Source organism: Halichoeres trimaculatus, unplaced genomic scaffold (genome assembly GCF_033239565.1).
Source record: "Halichoeres trimaculatus isolate MK-OKI-2021-1 unplaced genomic scaffold, fHalTri1.1 fHalTri1_scaffold_15, whole genome shotgun sequence".
Classification (NCBI taxonomy): Eukaryota; Metazoa; Chordata; class Actinopteri; order Labriformes; family Labridae; genus Halichoeres; species Halichoeres trimaculatus.
In genome coordinates, this window is record NW_027437193.1 from 12,303,909 (window position 1) to 12,317,004 (window position 13,096).

The 13,096-nt window shown below is 39.6% G+C and overlaps 3 protein-coding genes across 4 annotated transcripts; all 3 read left to right on the plus strand.

Annotated features, from left to right (window-relative positions):
* Positions 1-209: 209 nt before the first annotated feature.
* Positions 210-3,852, plus strand: mcoln3a (mucolipin TRP cation channel 3a). Its single transcript, XM_074689024.1, has 12 exons — positions 210-431; positions 514-681; positions 760-913; positions 1,155-1,236; positions 1,313-1,409; positions 1,522-1,621; positions 1,799-1,911; positions 2,770-2,919; positions 3,038-3,139; positions 3,228-3,350; positions 3,423-3,629; positions 3,712-3,852. The coding sequence occupies exons 1-12, from the start codon at positions 210-212 to the stop codon at positions 3,850-3,852; spliced, it is 1,659 nt and encodes a 552-aa protein (XP_074545125.1).
* A 997-nt stretch (positions 3,853-4,849) lies between these two features.
* ssx2ipa (synovial sarcoma, X breakpoint 2 interacting protein a) lies at positions 4,850-10,763 on the plus strand. 2 transcript variants are annotated; one of them, XM_074687957.1, is made up of 14 exons: positions 4,850-5,144; positions 6,086-6,220; positions 6,406-6,569; positions 6,692-6,901; positions 7,881-7,991; positions 8,110-8,245; positions 8,342-8,417; positions 8,510-8,690; positions 8,918-9,065; positions 9,147-9,283; positions 9,370-9,543; positions 9,644-9,761; positions 9,960-10,113; positions 10,256-10,763. In XM_074687957.1, the coding sequence occupies exons 2-14, from the start codon at positions 6,178-6,180 to the stop codon at positions 10,398-10,400; spliced, it is 1,797 nt and encodes a 598-aa protein (XP_074544058.1). In that variant the 5' UTR covers positions 4,850-5,144; positions 6,086-6,177; the 3' UTR covers positions 10,401-10,763. The 2 variants fall into 2 exon arrangements, with proteins under 2 accessions (XP_074544058.1, XP_074544059.1); XM_074687958.1 differs by having other exon boundaries at positions 6,138-6,220.
* A 105-nt stretch (positions 10,764-10,868) lies between these two features.
* On the plus strand, positions 10,869-12,697 carry LOC141803898 (guanine nucleotide-binding protein G(I)/G(S)/G(O) subunit gamma-5-like). Its single transcript, XM_074687964.1, has 3 exons — positions 10,869-11,029; positions 11,991-12,134; positions 12,422-12,697. Exons 1-2 carry the CDS (start codon positions 10,949-10,951, stop codon positions 12,114-12,116), a joined length of 207 nt encoding a protein of 68 aa, XP_074544065.1. The 5' UTR covers positions 10,869-10,948; the 3' UTR covers positions 12,117-12,134; positions 12,422-12,697.
* The last annotated feature ends 399 nt before the right edge of the window (positions 12,698-13,096 follow it).

The window sequence follows — 13,096 nt, forward strand, 5'->3', positions numbered from 1 at the left end:
TTTTATGTGCTTTTTAGACACTTAAGCTCGTATTTATAAGTTATTATGAACTTAAAACAGAGGTTTTTTTGCAAGAACAGCAGCTGTGAGTGTATGTAGGCGAACCAGTTCGATAAACATCAGAATGACTGGAATGGTTGAACCTTACCTTCAGCACATCTCTGACATACATTCTGCAAAGCTTCTCCAAAAACAGGAAATCCTGTGCAATGGAGGACACTGAGCCGCTGTTAGCAAGGAGGTCAGAGAGGAGGAGGCTCAACGGCCACTGCAGGTGGAGTACCCGCACCCTGGAGTCAAAGATGGTGGAGGACTTCAGGCGGAGGCTCAAGTACTTCTTCATGAACCCCTGTGAGAAATACAGAGCCAGGGGTCGAAAGCCATGGAAACTGATGTTACAAATATTAAAGATTGCAATCATCACAGTCCAGGTAGCTCTTAAAAGCCTCTGGTTCACATCGGTCATGTAAATGCACAAAGAGAACTTTAATTTTCCCCCTGTCTCTGCTTCAGTTAGTCTCTTTTGGACTGAGCAACGAAATGATGGTCACCTTCAAAGAGCAAAACCTGATGACATTTAGACACCTGTTTCTGAAAGGATACAAGGATCATCGGCCAGGAAGCTACGCTCTGTACACCAAAGCAGAAGTGTACGATCACATGTACTACATCATCAACAGGGTACATCAAATCTAGTCTCTTCTTTTTAATATGGTAATGATTCTCTGCTGAGTTTTTAATTTTAATTTTATTTTTCAGTACATAAATCTCCAAAACGTGACAGTGGGTAATCTTGCATATGAGAGGGCCAATGGACAGTACACTCCTCTGACTGTGTGTCAAGAGTTTTACAGAAACAGCAGCATCGATCCTGGAAATGAGACCTTTCACATCGACCCACATATTGATAAAGGTAAAAGTGTCCTAAACGAAACTAATTTCTCAAACACATTCACAGGTATTTGTAAAACAACTTCTTTGTGTTTTGTCAAGCTCTGTGCAGGAAGTATTTATAGACAGTGATTCATTGCATGAATGGAAAATAATCACTATGTGCATTTATATGACTGCATAAAAAGAGGAAGCATGCAGAGGAATGAGTTACACTCACTGACAAGCTCCTTTGAACTCACTGTCTGTATTTCCTCCCACAGATTGTATTTCTATTTTTCCCGTGCAGTTGGTTGACAACAGCAGTGTGGTGTCACGTGTGAACTTCTCCTTAGATTTCAAAAGGTGACCAAACTGCATATGCTGGTTTCATGCCAGGTGATAAGAGATCCACCTCCTAATTTGTGTTTGTGTTTTTTAGGCTGCTATCAGTGAGGATCTACCTGACTCTGAAAACCATCAATTTGCAGACTGTGCGCCACCACGAGCTGCCAGACTGCTATGACTTCCATATTATGGTGGGTGACATCATCTGAAAAGAAAAAAGCTGCAGCCTAATCTGAATTTATGGGATACTGAAACAGAAACACATGATGTGTTTTTTAATGATTGTTCTGTTTTATTGCACAGATTGTGTTTGACAATCGTGCACACAGTGGAAAGATAAAGGTTGATGTTGAAAACAACGTCAGGATCTTTGAATGCAGAGACTGGAATGTGGAAGGAACTTGTAAGTTTTAAAGCTAACTCACTGTAATCTTAGTCCACATCAAATTTCAGCAGCCTGCAGGGGGGGCAGTGACATTATTCTGCCACCTGTACAGTCAGAGGGACCAACACCACCCCTATTCAAAAGTGTAACTGCACTTGCAATCACTAACCTGCTGTGTTTGTCTCTGGTTTGCAGCCGACAAGAACGACTACCTCCTCATGTCGTTTGATTCTTTGGTCATCCTTGCCTGCTTCACCTCTTTTATCCTCTGCCTGCGGTCTGTCATCAACGGCATCCAGCTGCAGTTTGTAAGTCAAGAGGACCAAGGGAAAAGATAACGGGATGAATTTACAGGCACATTTCACAGAGTAATTCAGTCAAAGTTTTTTTTTTGAGGTCGACAATGCACATACTAGATAATGAAAATATAGATGAATACATGTTGGGGTGAATACATTAAGGGTAACTGTTTCATTCGACACATCCGAATAAGTTAATGAGAATAAAAGACTTATCTTTCAATATAAATCAATACTTTATGTAAAAGTTATTCCTGACCCTGTTGTTGCCCCATAGTTTTTTTTTTGATTTACAGCTTTAAAAATGTATTTTCCTCACACTGTTGTTTTTTAGAAAGCCCTCATTTCAGCCTTTATCTAAAATGCTTTGTTTTAGCTGCTGTCTCTTTAAGCCCCCCCGCTTCAGAAAACCCCATACCCACGGATTGGCCGGCCCTTTTGAGGCCTGTTAGGGCAGAGCTATGGTCAGACCTCGGTGTTTGAGGCCTGCCTTTCCATTGTGTCATGAATCAGTTAGGAGATCTTTATGTATCGACTTCATTATTTTAGCAAGTCTCATGAAGATCTTGTGAAGACCTCATGCTATTTTTATAATGGACTATTTGAGCAGACAGATTCTGGGATTTCTACAACATATGAATGTGTAGTTGTTGGAAACTCTGGACAGGTTGGGTATGGACATCCATTATTTTATATTTATATTTCCTTTTATTTGTTTATCTATATTTTCATATCCCTGTTTCAAAAATGGAAAAGCATAATACCCCCTCTTTAAATTATCTATTTATCATAACGAGTAATAAATCCTTGAATGTTTTGCAGTTGTTTCATAGAGGTATTAACATATCTTGAGTGTCTCTGTTGCAGGAGTTCAACATATTCTTCCATGCCTACTACAGTAAAATTGTGAGCTGGTCAGATCGCATGGAGTTTGTGAATGGCTGGTACATCCTTATAATCATCAGCGACACACTGACCATTGCTGGGTCTGTGCTTAAAATTGGAATACAAACAAAGGTATGTTGTTGTTGTTGTTTTTTTACCAGCCACATTTCAAAGTTGATCAAGTGATTATGATTATTTTCTGGGCATAATATGTAAGAATAAAAGCATCTTCTATTGTTTTCCTCTGTAGTACCTGACAAACTATGATGTATGCAGTATCTTGCTGGGAACAGCCACAATGCTTGTTTGGGTCGGTGTGATCCGTTACCTTGGGTTCTTCAAGAAATATAATGTAAGACAAATAACAGGACAGGGTTTTTGTTACTGTTATTTTATCATTTTTCACATCTAAAGAATACGCAATCTTTACTTTTTTTCAGATTTTAATCTTAACCCTCAGGGCGGCGTTTCCTAATGTGATTCGATTCTGCTGTTGTGCTGCCATGATCTACCTTGGATACTGTTTCTGTGGTTGGATTGTTCTTGGGCCTTACCACGACAAGGTACTGAAATCAAAGGTGTAAATTTCTGATCCTAGTGTCTTCATTTTTAACCTAAGCACATTTTTTTTCCAGTTCCGGACACTGGACAAAGTGACAGAGTGCCTTTTCTCTCTCATCAATGGGGATGACATGTATGCCACCTTTCTGAACATGAACGATAAGATTTACATGGTGTGGCTCTTCAGTCGATTATACCTCTACTCCTTCATCTCCCTCTTCATCTACATGGTGCTTAGTCTCTTCATCGCTCTTATAACGGACACATATGAGACCATAAAGGTCAGTCAGAGTCATCTAGAATAAGAAACATAGTAAGCTTTTTCTACTATTTACGTAATACTGCACTTTTTTTGTTTTGCAGCAGCACCAGCAGGACAAGGTGCCAGTGTCCCAGCTTCAAGCTTTCATAGCAGAGTGCAGGGACCAGCCTGAGTCTGGAAGATACCACATTGATGACGAGCCAGCTTCCTGCTGCCTCTCTCCCTGCTGCTGCCTTGGATAAAGTCAGAAAAATGTAGAATTTTCTTGGGCTGGCACATGAAGTTTGACTGCATTTGCAGTCCCAAGTATACTTTATGAAGAATATAAAGATGCTGATGTGGGAAGATAATTTTTAAATGTTTTTCTACTGAAGTAGAACTTTAAAAAAAGTTTGGCATAGGGTTACTAAACACTGACAACTTAATGAACAAATGTATCTATTTTTTCAGGTGTAAAAACCATGTGGTAATTTTTGTAAAGGGAAACCCAATCACTTCTTAGTCCACTTATATTTATAAAAGTGATAGGCATCTTTTCATCAGTGTACTTGATGATTAATTTTCTTCTTACAGTAACAAAAAATGTACACCTTTCTTTCTTTTTTGTTACAAAAGTAAGGAATTACTTTTTTTAATTTAATGCTTGTTTTGTATTCTATTTTACACAGAATAAATTGTAGTTCCTGAGTCCTCTTAGCTGTTGTAAATTTAATAGTAATGTTTTTCAAGCACTGAAATACACAGTTATGTAAATACATCTCTTTTTTTAACTAAGAGGGTTGAAATGTTGATTTTACTGATTTTTTTTTTTTTTACCTTTGACCAAATAAATGTTACTTTTTTGACAAAACATTTGACTTTGAACACGTTTTAGATTATTGTCTTGTGCTAGGAACACACATTTAAAAAAGGATAATAAGCTTATTTATTTTGAGGTAAGCAGCACTAACAGAAAAGAGCCCTTTTTTCTATTTTTTTTTTTTTTTAAATGGTTAACAGTTAGCAAAGCTGTCAATAATGCACACAAACGTGTATTGGATTGTGCATAGTTTAAATAGAATCCATAGATAACACTCAGTATAATGCAGTGACCCTTACCTCTTGCTCCCATTGGAGCCCATCGCAGTGCTTTCTCACACCTGACCGGGTTAGCATAATCGCCCTGGCACTCGCTTTCAACCAATGTGCGTCTTTCATACTGGTTACCTAACAACGCTGCCTCCAATAACAAAGACTTTTGGTTTGAAGCCAGCAGGGGAAAAGACTTCAAAAACACTATCAGCTGCTGCACCAGCAGCCTGAACCAGCCTACCTGCTGACTGTCGAGACTTCTCTGCTTGTCTCCACATCAATACTAGCTGAGGGTTTTTGTGTTTGTTTTTGCTGCTGAGCAGGTGACAGCTGAGCTCGGAACTGGACCAGCAGGTGTTTAAATGAGGGGGCAGTTTGTTCATTTTTCCTCACATCGCTGAAGTTGAAAACGGGATTGAAAGGGAAAGGGATTGAGTTGACCTGTTTGATGTACGCCGTTCTTGTGAGTATATTCTACATAGCATGCCGTTAGCATACCAACTAGCATAAGGTGGTATATAACGTTTAAAGTCGCCGTCAGTAACGTAAACAGCAGGTCTGCGTATCCCGAGTAACCGTGTGAGCAACGAATTTAACGTAAAGTTTTGAAGTAGTCGGAGCTGTTACAGGCGGAGTTCAGCGTGAACAGCTTAAGTTGTTGCATTTTATTTTACAATATAAAGCTACTAAGAAAGATATTGTGGGTAACAACAGTTAAGCAAATTAGCACTCATTAGTAAATGTGGCCAATGTTAAATTGTAACGTAAATACGTCACGCCAAATTGATTTTTTTTTCTATACCGAGTACTTCAGTTTTACATGACAGTATGAGGCAGAAAACCACCCTGTCAAAGCCTCCACTCGTGTAACTCCAGATAAAGAGCTTTCTGCTATGTGAGATAAGGGGGTTGCTGAGAACCAAGCGCCTGTGTGTACTAGTTGTGTTCTCTCAAGCTTCTACCTCTTCATTAGTGAACATGACTACAAGGTTTGTACGTCAACACGGTGTACTTGACAAAGCCCTGAACACAAGTCCAGACATTAGTTCACTGAGAAGTCGTGGGAGTGGCAATAGCAGATATGTGGTTCATCTGGCTTCACCGCACACATGTTAGATCATAATACTGGCCTGGGGGCACAAAGTCAAAAATACACTTCCATTTTTCGCCTCTCAGTCATAGTATTTTTCTAGCTGTATCAGGATAAAGCTTTTGGCCTGGGACTGAGATCATCTTACTGCCTTGTGATTTAGTCACCAGTGGCCAATCAGAGAGCCCTCTCAAACTACAATCCAAGTCCCACTGGCACACTTTTTACAGTTAATCCTGTGTGGGTATGGTAGGCAGCGGCAGACCCAGATTATCCCTCTCTGGTTTAGCTCATAGCTTGATGTTCCATTGCAGGGCCCTGTACCAGGATCCACCGCCTGACTGCTAATCCACCTCGTGTTTACAGCTCATGACCTCTCCTCCTCCAACCCTGATGTGTCGGTGATATGGGAGAGTGGTGGACAACTGTGCCATTGGGGACGTCTATGGGTAAATTTCTAATTTTAAAAGACTGTCATTCTTTTCTGGGAGCTGTTGGAGGTGACCCATATTTTTGTTCTCGTTTTAGAAAAGTAACCTATTTGAAGCTGCCCCATATGAGAAAGTAGTTGTAAAAGCCCTTCATGTACCAGATGTTTGATCTTTCTGTTCTTTGTTTTTTTGTTTCTTTTCAGGAAACTATGAAATCTCCAGCATATCACATGTGACAATGTCGCCTTCAAGGCAGAACAACCTTGTGTATTCCTCTTTACCCCCTCTGTTGAGAAATTCCTACAGTATGATAAGTGCCTTTTGCACTGAAGACAACATTCACAACTGCATTTCATACATCAATCAGGTATGGGAATACCCTTGTTTCAATCCTGTGATCTTTAAATTAAAGTGCAAATGTGTTTTTGTTGATATTTGACTTTTTTTTGCAATCGCCCTCTAATATCATTTGCTGTCTTCCTTCTGCAGGAGCTAGCCTCACTAGGCCTCTCCCCTACATGTATCGAGGCCACCTCATCAGGGGACGCCAGCCTGAATGCAGTGCCAGCCCTGAACGCCATGTACGAGCTGCTCCAGATTAATCGGCGCAACCTGAGCACAGTAGAGGAGCTTGAGAAGGAACAGCTGAAGAAAACAAACTCTTTGGAACATATGCAGATGAACAATTCGAGACTCAAGGCAAGTATGCCACACAGTGTATATGCACAATGTAATGTGGCTAATGTTGTATGTGTGCAGTAATAACTCACTGACCACTAGAGGGCAAAAAGAAAGCAAACAAAATTTCAAAGGGTAACTTAATTTGACTTTTGTACAACAAAGACAACCCTTACAAGAAGTAAGGTCCAAAGTTTTACTACATGTCTTATCTCAAAAGTTGTTTGCTCACAAGTCTAAACATTCCTCATCCACCTGCACTTGTGAGTGCAGAAGCCATGTTTTTTGGGTCTGGAGTGATACAGGAAGTACTTGAGTTAGCAAACATTTTTAGCTTCTTTATAAAAAATTAAAAACTTTGCGTGTTGGTGGGTTAAAATAGTGCTGTTTTGGAGCCTCAGGTGGCACAAAGTAACTTGAAGAATTTACTTAATTTAAGAATTTAGGTTCATTTCAGGAAGCAGATTTAACACCAACTGCATGTGTCAACACTGAAATGAGTGTTGCAGTAAAGGGGGGTAGGTGAAACCTGAGATAATAGGGTAACCAAGCCTGTTTCCAAAAAAGACAGGCAGCTCAAAGTTCTGGGTTAATTACTGTGGTAATTGAGTGAGTCTGCAGTGTTGCTTTTCTCTCTTTAAAAAAAAGTGTTCATACATGAGTGTGGCTGCATAAAGATTTTTAGCTCAAGTGAGGTAAAGTTGGAGGACTGCTTTTGCTCTGGTTTTTGACTCATTGGAGCTCCATTAATGCTGTCTTTTTATAGTTGTGGTGCATGTGCTGAACTCTGAATGAACCTCTCATTTGTTAGAAGTAACCCAGATCAGCTGTCCTCAATCTAGGAACTCTTCCTTTCCCATCTGAGGGTAAATCACCTCAGTAAATCACCAGAGTTTAGGATTAGACTGAGAGTTTTTAGGTTTCGCTCGGGGCTCAAGGTCTGTGCAGAATATCACTCATTTCACTGCTCCCATAAATTACATATGCTTTTTGTCTCCAGGATCAGTTGGAGCTGTCTATAAGGGAGAAATCTGGTCTGCATGAGACAGAGAGGCAGCTGCAGCTCAAGATTAAAACACTACAGAGCTGCCTCAAAACAGAAAAAGATGAGGTATAACTTTAATTTATCATCAACTAATGAACAACAGCACCGATTCTTTTTACATACTATGCAACATTGTGGATCCTGCTTTAGCCCTTCTAACTATTCATTTAACCCTCTGGTTCAGGTTCAGAAGCTTCAGAGCATCATCGCCAGTCGTGCCTCTCAGTACAGTCATGATGCCAAAAGAAAAGAAAGAGAAGCTACAAAGCTCAAGGAACGCCTCAGCCAGCTACTGGTTGATAGAAAGGAGAAGAAACTAGGTATGTCTTCAGATGAATGTTGCAAGTCCCTCCTTGCAAAGAGAATTTCAGAAGAAGTAGATTCAAATTTTGGCTTTTTATTTTCTTTTTCAAAAGCTATTGATGTACTGAACAGCTTGGGACGCTCGGATGGAAAAAGGAGCCACTGGAAGAATGCTAAAGCAACAGCCAGGTATTGTTTAAGCTTTTATAGGGAGGTTTTGATTTCTCTTTATGCCGTGCAATCATCAGGTGGATAACTGTTGCTTTACTTTACTCTTTTAGCCATGAGGGTGACATGTACAAGTCCTTGCTCAGGGACTACGAGGCCACTCAGAAGTCCCTGATGCTGGAGAATTCTGAGCTCAAGAAAGTTCTCCAGCAGATGAAGAAAGAGATGATACACATCCTGAGTCCGCTCCGGGCTTCTACCAGAGGAGCTTCTGCTGAGGACAGCCAGGATCAGGTATCTTTTTATGGTTGTGCTAGTTTTCTGCTGGATGAACAGCTTCTACTAGTATTCAGCCCTCTGTTCACCAACATGTTTTTTTTCTGAGGCAAGGCTCTGTCTCTGCTATGAAACACAAACACATTAATCCTTTAATGTCCCCATATTTAATCAGTCTTGTTGGTGTAAATGAGCATTGGTGCATACATGCTGAATGTTTCATTATCTTTCTACTGTTATCTCAGTTGGATTCTGATGGGGAAGAGAAGACGTGTGACTCAAGCAGAGAAACTCTGGACCACTCCTGTGAGCATGCAAGGGAACAGCTGACCAACAGCATCCGGCAACAGTGGAGGAGGCTGAGGAATCACATGGAAAAATTAGACAACCAAGGTACAATGAGAAAGGTGGATTCTGTCAAAAATAAAGCTGTCCCTGAAAGATGACAAACTGTTGATGGGTCTATTTTTAAAGCCTCACAGGTGCAGAATCAGCTGGAGGCCAATAAAGAGGTGATACCAAGAGAGACTCATGAGGATGAGATGGAAAGGATGAGGCGTGAAGTGCAGCAGTGCAAAGAGTTCATTCATGCACAGCAGCAGCTCCTCCAGGTCTGTCTCTGCTTGTTTTGAGCATTGCTGAATCCTATAAACGAAGTCAGTCTGAAATATGTGGTTGTCTTTTTCTGTCTTTGCAGCAACAACTCAACACATCATTTGACGATGAGACAGCAGCCCTTCTTAATGACTGCTACACGCTGGAGGAGAAAGAGCGCCTCAAGGAAGAATGGAGGTTGTTTGAGGAACAGAAGAGGAACTTTGAGAGAGAGAGGAAGAACTTCACAGAGGCTGCTATTCGTCTGGGAAGAGAGGTACTGATGTTGATTCACAGTTTGATTTCATGTAATGCTCTCTTCATAAATAAGTTCTTTTCTGAACCCTTTCTTTTTTTTTTTTTTTTTACTTCAAAAGAAAAAAGCCTTTCAGGAGGATCGTGCTTCTTGGCTCAAGAATCAGTTTTTGAACATGACTCCTTTCACAGACAGGAGTAGGTTTTCCTCATCTGACGGTCAAAGTGCCTTATCCATCAGTAAGTCAAAGTTATCTTTGAACTCTCAGAAGTGACATTTAGGTTCAAACCTATTATGTAGCAGAAATTAGTATTGGAGTTTATTTTTATCATCATCATTTATGGAAAATGTTAGATTTTTTCTTTACACCATAATAGCTCTCTGTCAGGGTGTAAATACTACAGGCGTTCCTTCAAGTATTTTCTATTTGAAACTAGGAAGTGAACCAGAGATGAGGATTTCTTCCACAAAAGCTCCACTGGCAAAATCTTCAACCTACGCAACATTCTCCACTCCTAAAGCATCACAAAGTTGCACTGTGCCATCCACATCAGAGCTGTACCGAACACTCCGCCTGATACCAGATAGCAGGTATTAATCATACATGTAATATGTAAAAAGAATCTAGAGCGCCGTTAAGCTCCATAAATCAGTTCCTTGTAAAGGATTAACACCCTGCAGATAATGCTTGATACGATTGTTTTTTTAATACCTTTTTTTTCCTCTCTTTCAGTTCCTCGAGACTTTCAAATCGAGGCTGCTGGCAAGACTCCAGCACCATTGAAGATGGAGATTCTCGCTTTAAATCCAAAAACAGAGTACGATGTGGGGACTTGAGTATATTCTCCCTGGGTGAAGATGAGAACAGCCTCACTTGAACCTCCAGTGCCTTTTTTTATGATTTTTGCAATGGACTCAATCATTTCAATTTCAAGGCAGAATTCCATCACTTTTGATCATCTTTCAGCATATTTTTGTGACATTGCTTTCACATGCACTGAACACTCACCAAAGCAGAACAAACCAGAAAGCACTTTAATCACCATGAGATTCTTTGTCTTCAAACGAATCAGCACAGACAAATCATTGAGCTGTTCATTGGAGGGTACCAAGTAGTGATAGTTTAGCTGAAGACTAACTTGTTTACATTTTATTCATGGCTAAATTATGATTACAGTTTTAACCGAAGTATATGTTGACCTTGGATTGTTATTAATGACTATAACTTCACAATAAAGAGAATTTTAAGTAAATGTTTTGTTTTTCATTTGGCGCCCTCTGGTGTGTTTAAAAACAAACTGCAGTCATAAAAAAATGTGAACAACCGGAATCCGGATGTGATCATCTTTACTTTTGTCTCAGCATCCAGAGCCAGCCTTCGATCCCACCCACCGCCCAGCGTCTATTTTCCACAGAAACACCAAGAATGTCGGGTTCATCTAATCTCGTAGCCATGAAAAAAGTCGTACAGCAGCTTCGTTTCGAGGCGAGCATAAACAGAGTGAAGGTAATTATGGTCGTACTGTTGTTTTCTGACAAATAACGAGGGGGAAAAGGATCAACCGTTACCCCGTTCCGCTAACAATGCTAGCGACTGCCAGAAGCTAGCAATAGCAACATTAGCTGCTGGTCAACAGGCTGAGCAGGGCGTTGCTTGTACTGTAAGGGGAAGTATTTGTAAAAGTTTGAAATCTAAACTTTCGAGATTACGCTTAACTGTCAAAGACGTTTTAATGTTCGAAGAGTGGACGTTTTCATGAAAAGATAGTTGAACAGAATTGGACTCGGTCCTCGACCTGTTGCATCGTTTCCAAAGAAAACTCATTCAGCCGAGAAAAGAATTAAAAAAGTAGAAACTAAAATACAAACGAAATATATGCAAGATTAAAAAAGAAAATATTAAGGCAACTAATGGCAAAACATTTTTACGTCAAGCTAGAAAATGTAAACTTCTCACTGAATTTGTATTAAGGTTAAAATGTATTTTATACACTTTATCAATTGCATGATTATTTGAGGTATGAGAATTTGCAATACTGAGTGTTCATTTTGGGTCTGGTCCCCTGACAAAGGGTATCTTTAACACCAATGGAGACCAAACAAACGAAAAATGTCTAAAGGTTAAAGAATGAATTCACAAAGTTGCATAACAAACTAACACTTAAACAGAAAGTCACACTGAAGCATACATAAAAGCAACGACAAATTACAAACTACTATAAACTTGTTTCACACATTTTGACACTTGCATTTAAAAGATTAAAAGGGATAAACAAGAACAAGTATAAGAACATTTTCACATTAACTATATTTCAATTGTAAATTGCCTATGTTGCTTGCTTCAGGTCCGCTTACAACTGCATAAGTGTGTTTTCACTCTCTTTGACAGTAGTAGCTACCTGTGTTGTTGTTGTTGTCATACATCTGTATGATGTTTTACAAGGGTTCGGTTTGTTTTTTACCGCTAGGTCTCCCAGGCAGCGGCAGACCTCCAACAGTTTTGCATGCAGAATGCCTTGCAGGACCCCCTGCTTACTGGTGTGTCCTCCAGCACCAACCCTTTCAGGCCGCAGAAAGTCTGCTCCTTCTTGTGAAAATCACTGTGCTCATCGGTAAGTTCACCATCCTGTTGACACATCCACATACTGTACTTGCTAGACAAAATCATCAAGTGTGCTTTTGTAATACAGTGACAGCGGTATCCCTAATATTAAAATAGAAATTATGGCCAGCTTCAGTGTTGCTAAGTTAAAGTTTTATAGGTAAAATGTATTTTAAAGACTTGGATATCCTTGTACAGAGTGAAAAGCTCAGTTGATTTTGAAATTAAAACAAGATCTATAGTTCAATCAAATTAAATCCAAATTTCATTTTCCCTCTGTGTTTTATTTTCCTTCAGGCCTTCATTTTGATGCTACAGGGAAAAATTGACCTCAACACTGCTCCTCATGCCAAGCCATCGTACTGCCACAGGATCTCTTGGGTGTAGAACGTATTGTAAAACATGTTAGGAAGATGACCATCTATTTTAAGCCACAGTAGAACGAAGACAGTTTTATTTTTCATGGCACAGTATGATTTTTTGAGTGAATTATTGTGCCTTTTCTATTGTTCTATTTTAGTCATCACTGTTCTGGACTTTTTTGTATTTAATGAATAAAAGCATTCTTTACTACACTAGTGTTGCATTTCTTTTCTTCTTATGTCCATGTGTGTGCTTGGGCCAAAAAGCTATTTTGAGTATTACAGGAGAAATGAAAGTGTAGGTGATTTTGCCTAGAAATCAGCAATATAAAGCTATTTACTTCCTTACATGATTAATTTTTAATGCTCAGATAGTAATAGAAATACTGTAGGAACATCAGTCCATTAACTTAATCTTGAAGTAATCCATAACTAGATAACAAGCATTAGTAATGTGAGACAAGTACATTACATACAAAGGGTAGTAGGTGACTGTGAGGTAAAAACAAACTTACACCTCATTTTACTGTCAGAACACTGCAATTTAAAAATGTACAGTGTTGCACAGGTTGGTGCCATTGCCTCACAGTAAGAAGGTTCCAGGAGTTCC